General features: G+C 43.6%; 1 protein-coding gene and 1 pseudogene across 1 annotated transcript in view; one reads left to right on the top strand and one right to left on the bottom strand.

Moving 5' to 3' along the window:
- Positions 1-11,382, bottom strand: part of PPP1R14C (protein phosphatase 1 regulatory inhibitor subunit 14C) — a gene marked incomplete at its 3' end in the record, with an annotated part of 72,123 nt that extends 60,741 nt beyond the window's left edge. The window contains exon 1 of the mRNA XM_008058162.2: positions 10,935-11,382. Within this exon, the coding sequence (XP_008056353.1) occupies positions 10,935-11,252 (318 nt within the window). The remainder of the gene's footprint in view (positions 1-10,934) is intronic.
- On the top strand, positions 92-574 carry LOC110595646 (annotated as a pseudogene).
- Positions 11,383-11,388: the final 6 nt, after the last annotated feature.

Raw genomic sequence — 11,388 nt, forward strand, 5'->3', positions numbered from 1 at the left:
GGAGTTTGAGATCAGCCTGGGCAACAAAATGAAGACACCATCTTTAAAAAAATACATTAAGTCCTTTCGGCTGGAACCACCATCTTCCAAAATGGCGAACACAAAGGGAAAGAGGAGGGGCACGCAGTACTTGTTCTCCAGGCTATTCAGAAAACATGGAGTTGTTCCTTTGGCCACATACATGCGAATCTACAAAAAAGGTGATATTGTAGACATCAAGGGAATGGGTACTATTCAGAAAGGAATGCCCCACAAATGTTACCATGTCAAGACAGGAAGAGTCTACAACGTCACCCAGCATGCTGTTGGCATTATTGTTAACAAACATGTCAAGGGTAAGATTCTTGCCAAGAGAATTAATGTGTGTATTGAACATATTAAGCACTCGAAGAGTAGAGATAGCTTCCTGAAACGCGTGAAGGAAAATGACCAGAAAAAGAAGGAAGCCAAGGAGAAAGGCACATGGGTTCAGTTGAAGCGCCAGCCTGCTCCACCCAGAGAAGCACACTTTGTGAGAACCAATGGAAAGGAGCCCGAATTTCTGGAACCTATTCCCTATGAATTCATGTCTTAATAGGTGTCAAAAATAAAAGATCTCTGGATCATAGAAATGTTGTCCTCACTGAATGGCAGTGTGGTGTCCCCTTCTCCAGAAAATAAGTTAAATTTTAGTTGTGTTCTAACTCATTGTATAATGTCTTTACCATTCAGCTGTGGTGTTTTTCTAGCTGAAAGATGTATGACTGCTTATTGTACAATAAATATACTCTGGTTAGAAAAAGGCAAAAAAATTACATTAAATAATTTGAAAAATAACAATAATTTATTTTTTTAAATCTTTCAATATTAGGAATCCTCCCCGCCCCCTCATTCTGCCATAATAGGAAGAGTTCCATTACTTTCTCTACTTTTTCTCTTACACAGATTATGGAGTTTTTATTCCCCTTACCTTCCCTATGCAAATAGCTGTTGAATGAACAAAGGAATGAATGAAGGAAAGAAGGAATGAATACTCCAGCCCTCCACAGCTCCTTCCACCTTTGCCCCTAGGATTCTTTCAAAACAGAAAAGTTCTTTTTTGGTCTTTTCTTTTCCCCCTTAACCATAAAGTCCTAGATACTCTAGAGACTAACCTACACTCTAGTCTCTTCTTTTTCTAAGCTTTTACTCGTGGAACAGATTTCCAAAATGCCATTGCTGACTAAGAAAAACCTGGTGAGAATTTATGGGGCCCAACTTTTAAGCACAGGCAGCAATCCGGGCTCTTGTTCTCATTCTATCAAGGCTTGTATGAGCCTGTTGTCCTGAGTCTTATCTACAGATGAAAAGTATTTGCTCTTTCCTTGCACAAGTGTTTCTACTCCCAAAAAGATGAACAATTCCTGTGCAAATATAATCAGTTTCTTGGACATGCTGAAAATGTAAACTTAGAGAATGGCAGTCACTTGTGACTCCTTCCTTTGAAAACGTTCATCACCCATGCGTCTGCCTTGTGCCATGACAACTTCCTTTTAGTTCACAGGTTCAAAGAACTTCATAGTTATAATTCATAACCATGAAAAAGAACTATGACTTCAAGTTGACAGAGAAAGAGCAGGTTTCCAACAGAGCCTCCGACAAGGTCTGTAGCTCAAACTCTCCACACCTCAGTTTCTTTACCTACCTTGCAGAGTTACTTCAAGGATTAAATACAATCTCACAAAGGATGGGGCATACAGTAAGAACCTAATAAATGTAGCTGTTGGGAGCTACGACAGCATGGTTAAGTGACTTTGGAATCAATGTGACCTTGGACAAGGACAAGTAACAACTTCTCTGGCCTGTTTCTTCCTCTGTAAAATGAAGAAGTGACGATACCACCATCTGCTTCATAAGGTTATTATGAAGACTGACTGCATGAGATAAAATTTATAAACTCCCTGGTCCTTACCTGAGAGCTGTGTTAGTGCTAGAAGTAGTCATATTAATAGCAGCAATAGTCAAGGGGTGGGGTAGTAGCAGAAGGAACTAAGCTAAAGTGGCCATTGCTGTAATACAGGGGAGAAATCACAGGTGCTGGACTAAGGCAGCAGCAGGGAGAGGTCAGGACTTAGATTCCAGAGCTCTAAGGAGCAAGCATCAACAAGACTTCATGACTACTGGGTGTGCCAGGCAAGGGAAAGGCAGGAGATAAGGATTCCACAAGATTTTTGACTGGGACAACTGAGGATAGCAGCACCTGCCATGTACTGAGGGAACTGAGGAAGAGAAGTATGTTTACAGAGGAAAAGAAGTTTATTTTCAAATCAGTTGAATATGAGGCATCAAAGCAGAGTTGTCCATCTCTGACTAGGTTTGGCATTCAGAAAACAGATCAGGGTTAAACATATGATGGAGTTAGAAGTTGTCAGCATGTGGGCAGAAACTGAAGCCATGGGAATAGTTCTATCATCCAGAAAGAGCACATAGGAGTAAGAAAACAAAACAGAAAAGAGAGCCAGGGCCCAAAGACAGAGCCTGGGAAATTCAACACTGCAGAGGCAGGTGAGAAAGAAAACCCAGAAAGGAGACTAGACTGGAAGAGCAGCAAGAGCAAAGGATGAGACCAGAAGACAGGACGGTCTTCAAAGCTACCAAGTACCAAGGCTTCAAAAGGAAACAGTAAGGAACGCCTAGTTCTGCTGAAGGCCAAATCAGAGAAAGACTCAAATAACTCCCGGGATTGAGATCAAGAAGGTCCTCAGGGAGACCAGTGGAAGTGGACATCAGTCAGTGGTGGATAAAGGAGATGTTGTCATGGGTGGAGAAAGATCTTCTGGAAAAACAGGTAGTAAGGGAAGGAGAAAGACAAGGTGGCAGCCGGTGGTTGAGGGAATGCAGGAAAGAGGAGTGGAAGCTTTCTGTGTGGTAGTGGAGGGTGGTGAGGGTGGTTTTGAACAAAAGAGAAAGACTTCAGTTTGTGTATATGCTGAAATGAAAGGACCAGTGGAAAGGGAGAGGTTGAAACAACAGCCAAGAAAGGAGGGTAAGGAATGGAAGGACTGCCCCCACAGCAAATTTCCTTAACATTGTCCTAAAGAGAAATGAATTAAGTACAGTTTTCTGCTTTCGACAATTTAGAATTATTTCATTCACTGGCTTTTAACATGTTTAATTTATTCCTTAGTACTTTACAGGTAGAGTTTATTATGATTTATTTTTTTAAAGCAGTTTAAAAATTTTTTTTTTTTAAGTTGGAGTCTCACTCTGTCGCCCAGGCTGGAATACAGTGGCATGCTCACAACCACCGCAGCCTCAACCTGCTAGGCTCAGGTGATCTTTCTGCTTCAGCCTTCCAAGAAGCTGGTACTACAGGTGTACACCACCATGCCCAGTTAATTTTTTGATTTATTGTAGAGATGAGGTATCACCAATTTGGCCAGGCTGGTCTCAAATCCCTGAGCTCAGGCAATCCTCTCACCTCCACCTCCCAAAGTGCTGGGATTATAGGCATGAACCACTATACCCAGCAGCAGTTTTGTTTAAAAGCCTATTCTCAAATAATTAAACAAGTGGGGATTCACCAAATAATCCACTAGCCAAGTTTTAAGTGTCTGGAGGGTGGCTGGACTGGTTAGCACAGGAGGAGGCTGGGAGGACACCAGCTGAGCTGGGGGAGATATCAGAGGAGGTGCCTTAGAGAAAGATGGTGAAGGTTTGAAATAACTGAGTGCAAGAGACAGAGCAAACAAAACCACACATCCAAAGACACCACATGGAAAACAAAGCAATCCATGGAAAACAAAGCAATCATGCTTCCTTCCATCTAGAAAGAGAAGATTCTTTGTGAAGTTATGGAGTAGACAAGGGATGCCGGGTGCAGCCAGGTTGTTTGGAAGAAGCAAACATGGACCCGCTGATGAGACTAGCAGACAGAACTCATGTGGCAGAGGCAAGTTGGGAGCAGCAGAAAAGAGAATGGGAGACTCAGGAAAGATTATATTTTCAAAAGACTTCTCTCACTCGAATCTTAAAAATCAATTGGTTAATACACCACCTTTCAACTCCTGTTTGGAGCAAGCAAGTCAATGAAGGAACATGTATTTTTCAATACAGCTGACATAAAACAGTAATGATGCAAGATATGGATTATAGTAACAAAATCATACATCGATCTTTTCCCCATGAACATGTCTATGATAAAGAAACATCACCAACTGATTCAGATACTAAAACATCAATGATTTCTAAACACTTTCTGAACATTGACCCTTTTTTATTCATTCAAACAAAGTCTTAAAGGTTGAAGAATTGTGCTCTACAAGGAATGTATATGTTGAAAAGACAGTTCCTGCCTTCAAACTGTTAAGATCTAACTTTACACATACATGAAACATGAGACTAAGGAAGGTTCTAGGATCAGGAGGAATAATTTAGAGAACATTTGCCCAAGTTCAAGTTCCAACACATATCAACCAACATCCCTGACCCCCACATTCTTCCCCAAATTCTTGCACCAAGTAGATGAGAATACTTTGTTTTCTTCCACCTTTCCCTCTCTCCTCACAACACAGAAAATAAGCAACATTAGTGGCCAGTTATGGCTCCAGTCACAACATTGGCCACATACCTACTATGTTCCAGGAACTATGCTTGGTGTCTCAACATTCAGTTCTCAAAGCAGCCCTGCAAAGGCACTAAGATGAGTGCCCTAAACATACAGAGAAAGTGAGGCTGAGAGAGGTGAAGGAAATTGCCCGATCTCAACCACCTACTGAATGATAGGGCCATGTGTAAGTTCAGGTTCATCTAGTTTGAAAGCATATACTCTTTTGTAACCACAGCCCCTACAGCAAATTTCCCTAACGTTGTTCCAAAGGGAAATGTGTTAAGTACAGTTTTCTACCTTTGGCAATTTAGAATTATTTTATTCACTGACTTTTAACATGTTTAATTTATTCTTTAGTACTTTACAGGTTGAGTTTATGGTGATTTTTTTTAAAAAGCAGTTTTGTTTAAAACCCTATTCTCAAATACTTAAACAAGAAGGGATTCACCAAATAATCCACAAGTCAAGTTCTAAGTGACAGTTTCTACCTTCTCATTGGGGTTTTCATAAAGTAGTAAAGCAGACTAATTTGATGTTAATACAGTGAGAAACTATATGTAAAACAAGGACCTGAAATTAAAAGGATAGGCCTCATCTAGGTACAAGAACAAACCCACTGACAGTGGTGTTCCCATGTGCAATACCAGTTTATTTAGAAGGTACAACAGCGCATCTGTGAAATAGCCAATTATGGGAGTCCACAGAGGTACCAGGCTCTGACTCACCTCAGGAGCAGTACAGGGCAGTGCTTAAGGCGTATCTAACTTCTTAGCCATAGCTCTGCTGCTCTGTTACATCCCAACTGAGGATCCTGGAGCAACTTCTTGACTTCTCTGTGCCTCAGTTTCCCAACCACAAAATGGGGCTATCAAAGGTTGTTACTAGGATTATATGAACCTTGGCTAATACATACGAAGTACTCACTCTACGTCTGCTAACTCAGTTATGTATGTTTAGGTTTCTCTCTTTCTGAAGCAGTATTTTTTTAACTGCAGATCACAACTCATAAATGTGTTATGAAATAAAGGTTGAGAGTCAAAACCAGCATTTTTGGAAAATGAAAGAGAACAGAACATTGTATGTAAACATTAATGAAACCGACACATTGGTTCACATCTGTAATTCCAGCACTTTGGGAGGCTGAAGCAAGAGGACTGCCTGAGCCCAGGGGTTCAAGACCAGCCAGGGCAACTTGGCGAGACCTTGTCTCTACACTAAATCAAAAAAATTAGCTGCGCATGGTGGTGCATGTCTATAGTTCCAGCTACTTGGAAGGCTAAGGCAGAAGGATCACCTGAGCTCAGCAGGTCAAGGTTACAGTGGCCTTGAGTGTACCACTGTACTCCAGCCTAGGCAACAGAGTGAGACTCTGATTCAGCATAATAATAATAATAATAACAATAATAATAAAGTTATATTTTAGATTACTTTTATAATTTTTTTCTTAGTATATTGAGTAATATTAGTGGTGTCTTGTGAATCTGTTTCTACATATTCAGATAATCTGAAGGGTATTTCTTTCTGTGACACCATCTAAAAGTCTTGAAAAACACTGTTTTATAGAATGGGGGTGATGGGGATTCAGGAATGACTGAAAGGTATCACAAGCCAAAAAATACTTTTCAAAAAGCAGACCTCTGAAGCAAAGGAAAAAACCTCCTAAATGCACAATCAGATGACCCAGCACTTGCCCTGGGTACATGAGTCTGTTTATGGCTAGGCTGCTATTGACATTTCCATAATCTGAGCTTAACAACATGCTTTTATTTCCAAAACAAATTGCAATATTGCAAGTACAGATGTTATCTTGATGTTGGGCAAAATTGAAATAATTGATAGAACTTATCTAGTAAGTAATCTTGCAACACTTGTCAGAGTAGATATTATGCAAAGTTTCAAATGCTCTTAAAAACCACCAGGGCTTAGAAGAGATACAAAAATATCTTAAAACAGAAATATTTAAATGTGGATGTAAATTTAACCTAACAGTTCCATTAAAACCAATTCCAAGCTAAAAATTTACCTGTATGAGCTTTCCCATAAGATGAAATGGAAAAGAGCTATAAACACATAAAAATAACCACTTGAGAATCTAATAAATCTAATAAAAAACATTTATCTATGTCTCCAAAAGGCTGTATGATGTGCTGGCTTACAATGCCGCCCTTAGTCTAGGTAAGAGAGGTCATAGCCCTGAGTCCCACTCTTGCTATAACCTGTCTTCCTGAAGACTTCCTGGGACCAACTGAACCCACCTCTCCAAAACCAGGGTTCCTCCACCTGGTTTTAGTCTGTGATTTAGTTTTCTAGAATTCCTTCATCAAATACCAAACATTGGCCGGGCAGAGTGGCTCACACCTGTCATCCCAACCCTTTGGGAATCTGAGACAGGATTGCTTGAGCCCAGGAGTTCAAGACCAGCCTAGACAACACAGTGAGACCTTGTCTCTACAAAAATAAATAAATAAATAATAAGTTAGCCTGGCATGGTGGCGCATGCCTGTAGTCCCAGCTACTTGGGAGGCTAAGGCAGAAGGGTTGCCTGAGTCCAGAGTTTCAGGCTGCTTGATCCTATCACTGCACTCCAGTCTGGGTGACAGAGTGAGACTCTGACTCAAAAAACAAAACAAAAACCCAAATAACAAAGAGTTTCCAGGTATGAATAGACTCCTCCCAGATCTGTCTTTCCTAGGGGAAATTTTTCTACTAGTGTGTGCCAGAGGCATAGTCAAGGGGTGGCAGGTTGTGTTATGAATGGACATGAAAGTGGACACAATGCTAGTCACCAGGTGAGACTGTACTGGGGTGGGAAATGAAAGAGAAGAAATCTGGGCCAGGGGCAGATTCTCCCACCTGCATTCCAGCTCAGAGCTCTGGGAAGTTGATTTTTTTTCCCCCCTGGGGCCTCACTCTGTTACCCAGGCTGGAGTGCAGTGATATAACCATGATTCACCACAGTCTGAAACTCCTGGGCACAGGTGATCCTTCTGCCTCAGCCTTCTGAGTAACTGGACAACAGGCATGCGCCACCACATCTGGCTAATTTTTTGTTGTTGCTGTTGAGACAAAGTCTTGCTACGTTGTCTAGGCCGGTCTCAAGCAATCCACCTGGGTTCAAGTGAGCCACTTGGCCTGACCAGATGTTGAATTTGGAATTCAAAATTCAAACCTAGCCTTCCAGATCATTTTGAAGATACAGTTATCAAGGTTGGTGCAAAGTACAAATTTTATATAAATACCTGTTCATTTAATTCATAAGTTTTAAGTATTTAGACATATGCTATATGAGCCTCTATCTGTTTTCTTACAAGGGACCTCGCCAAGTTACAGGTCAGCCTAGTGGTTAGGCAAGGATTCAGAGTCTAGCCTGGGTTCATATTCCCTCCTCACCTCACCAGCTATGTCAGCTTAAGGAAGCCTCTTAATCTTTTCTGAGTCTCCAGTTTCTCATTTACTTGTAAAACAAGGATAATGAGAGCATCCTCTTTATAGGGTTGTTTTGAAGACTAATTTAATTAGTTCATAGAAAGTACCTAGAACAGCACCTAGTACACAAATGTTGTTATTCTCCACACAAAACTGCTTGGTCCAAGATGAAAGGATTGCCTGAGCCCAGGGGTTTGAGAATAGCCTGGGCAACATGATGAGACCTCATCTATACAATAAATTTTAAGAAATTAGATTGGTGTGATGGCATGTGCCTGTAGTTCCAGCTACTTGAAAGGCCAAAGGATCACCTGAGCCCAGCAGGTTGAGGCTGCGATGACTGTGAGCGTGCCTCTGCACTCCAGCCTGGGCAACAGTGAGATTCTAACTCAAAAAAACAAAAACAAAAACAAAACAAAACTGCTTGGCCATTGCATACTTCTAGATCATACCATAGCTAGGAAGTTGTTCTGTATATTTCTTCTTTCCTATTGCTCTCTAATTTTAATTATCTTGCTTTATGCCCCTCCAAAAGATAGTTATTCCCTATTCGGAAAAAGATAAGTCATCTAAGTGTTGACCTGCCTGGTACAAGTTCTTCTGAAATTATATTTGTTCATCTTCTTCCCCAGCTCAGCAGATACAAGTAACTCAGGCCTTTGGCTGGTTGGAAGTTTGAAGTCTGGCAAATTGGTTTTCTGTGTCAATTTCATACCATAAACGTTTGAAAACATTACCAATTTTAAGTGTAGAAAGGACACTAACCTTCACGTGCATCAGGCTCAGAGCTCTAAGCCAGGGTAGGTCCCTCTTAACTCACACACCAGAGGTTGAAATACTTGAAGCTATCCACAAAGAAAGGCTACCAGACAAGAGAAACTAATGCTAAAAATAGAGCCCTACCAGTAGAGAAATAAATGGGAAAAAGCAATCCTTCCTCTGGCTACTTATTTGTCCACACATTTCTTCATTATTAGATGGAGGTATACTATCAGCATAGTAATTATACATTACCAACAACTTTCTTGATGACTTATATTTCCCCTGCAGTGACTGAACAAACAACTTGAAGAAATACTTGCCACATTTAATGACATGCAAGCAGCATATATAGCATCGTGTATTATTTCACCACAGAAACCTCTCTTTCAAATCTTTTAAAGACCTAAAACCAGAGAAGAAAAGTATAAAGAAAATATCCAAGGTCATATTTACCCTTTAAAATATGTACCAAACTGACGTGTTCAATACAGCGAGCAGTGAACATTCAAACCTCCATTTTTTCCCAATTACTCTAAAGAATTTTTAAAATAGATGGTTTGTCATCCTACGAAGTGGGTAGGACTGTTTCCCCGAGCTATGTCTCATTAGTCTCCCATAAAATGAGCAATGGCAAAGCACTGCTAATTTCAACAGTTTTTCTATTAACTTAGATCTCCTCTAAATCCAAAATGAAGTATAAAGGCCAGGATGAAATAAATGAAAATTAACTGGATTTGACAGAGGCAAGACCGAGCACATTCATTCAGCCAACAGTAATCTCATCCGAATCAAATATATTGTTTCTCTAAGAGTTTTGCCAACTTCCTATAAAAATTTCATGAACGCTTCCTATTTTTGGCCAGTTTTTATTTATGCAATTAAATTGGCTTGTTATAAGACCTGGGCTGGAGAAACAATATATTTTTACAAGCCCATTAGTCATACAGTCAAGCCTCATTATATCATAATCACTCATCAGGAGTCAGCAGTGAGAATGCTGTTTCCTTGTGCAATGACGATATTGGAGAAAATACGTGTTCATGATAGACCATAAGACGTGTGAAATGCAGAATACCCAACACCAGGGGAAAAGTCAGCGAGTTCATCTGGCTTTCATTTTCGCTCAAGAGCCTCACAGTTGTATGGACACAAACCCAGCTTTTAACTTGGAAGCCACAGCCTTAAGTATCAACCCCTTCGGGCCTCCACCCTTTTCGAACCCCACTCCCTTAAGGGAAGTAGAATACTTCCTTTAGAATTGATTACTGTTATCAAAGACTCTCAAGGGAGATCATTTCGGCTTGGGCCATTTTTCCAGCATATGTTTGTTACAGCTTATACTAGACATTTCTCCCTAGATTTGCGTACAGACTTAGCCCCCGAACTCTCTGTCGTGGAGGAGAGGAGGAGCTGGGAGCCCTGGGCTGGCCGTTCCCCTGGCAGCCCGCACACCACCCGCGGGGCTATGGTCCTTCCACCCGGGCGCCCGTCGAGGTTGCCCCAGGCTGCATTCTGCGCCCGTCAACGGCAATAACTGAGCTTGGGGAAGTAGAAAGAAATCGGCTTCAACAAAGCACGATTTGTGCAGCTTTGGTAACGCAAGGGCAAATTGTGGTGTCAGGGTTGGAAAACGGAAAGCGTTCATCATGATTTTGATGTCGAATTTCAGGATCCAAGGGTCCCTCTGGGATCCCCAGAACGTCACCGCTCCATTAAGCAGCTTCAGGTCCCTTCCCTGCTCGCTCGCCACAAAAATCCGGGCTGCCCGGTTCCCGGAACAGCAGTGAATGCGGCTCGCGTCGGGTGCCGTTTCCCCAACCGCAGCTTGGGCGCAGCTGGGGTAAGCCCCGCGGAGTCCCGCTTCGATCAGTTGCAGCTGGAGAGCAGAGACACCCGGAGCTCGGAGAAAAGCAACAAGCCCCGCAGGGTCTGACCTCCCCACGGCCAGCAGGGGGGCCCGCAGCTCTCGGGGCAATCGGCAGCTGAACCCGGGCAGGGCGTCCCAACCGCTGCGCCCCAGCGCCAGAGGGCACCGGGGCGAGTGAGAGCGCGCCGCGCCGCGCCTCGCTCCTGGTGCTTGGTTCCCGGGAGTCAGGGCCGCGCGCACCCGGGAGAATTCCCGGCCGGGCACCAAGGGGCGAGGGAGGTCCCCGACCCTCCCGGCCCGACGCCCAGGTACCTCGCAGCCGTACAGCTGACTCAGCTGCTCTACGATCCACTCCTCCAGCACGAGCCGCTTCCGAAGCTCCTTGCGATCGTATTTCACCGTCACTTTTCCCTGCTGGTGGCGCTTCTGCTGCTGCTGCTGCTGCTGCTGCTGAACCTGCCCGGCAGCGGCCGCCGTGGTCGCCGGCTCTGAGTCCTCCCGGGAGGATCCTGAGCCGCTGCTCGAGCCTGGGCTGCCGCCGGCGCCGCCCCGGGGGCTCTGGAAGAAAACCCGCGCGCCGCTGCTGCCAGCCCCGCCGGCCGCCTCGCTGCTTCCCGTCACCACCGACATGTCCCCGCGCACCGGAGCCCAAGTGCGGCCGGGAGGAGGGGCGGGCGGAGCGCGCCGGGCGCCGCTACCACCTCCAGCCCGGCAGCCGCATGCGAAGGGCTCCACGGCACCTGCTCCGCGCGCCGCGCACGCCCGG

The sequence above is a fragment of the Carlito syrichta genome, unplaced genomic scaffold (genome assembly GCF_000164805.1).
Source record: "Carlito syrichta isolate Samal-C Ts95f unplaced genomic scaffold, Tarsius_syrichta-2.0.1 Scaffold303234, whole genome shotgun sequence".
NCBI classification, from domain to species: Eukaryota; Metazoa; Chordata; class Mammalia; order Primates; family Tarsiidae; genus Carlito; species Carlito syrichta.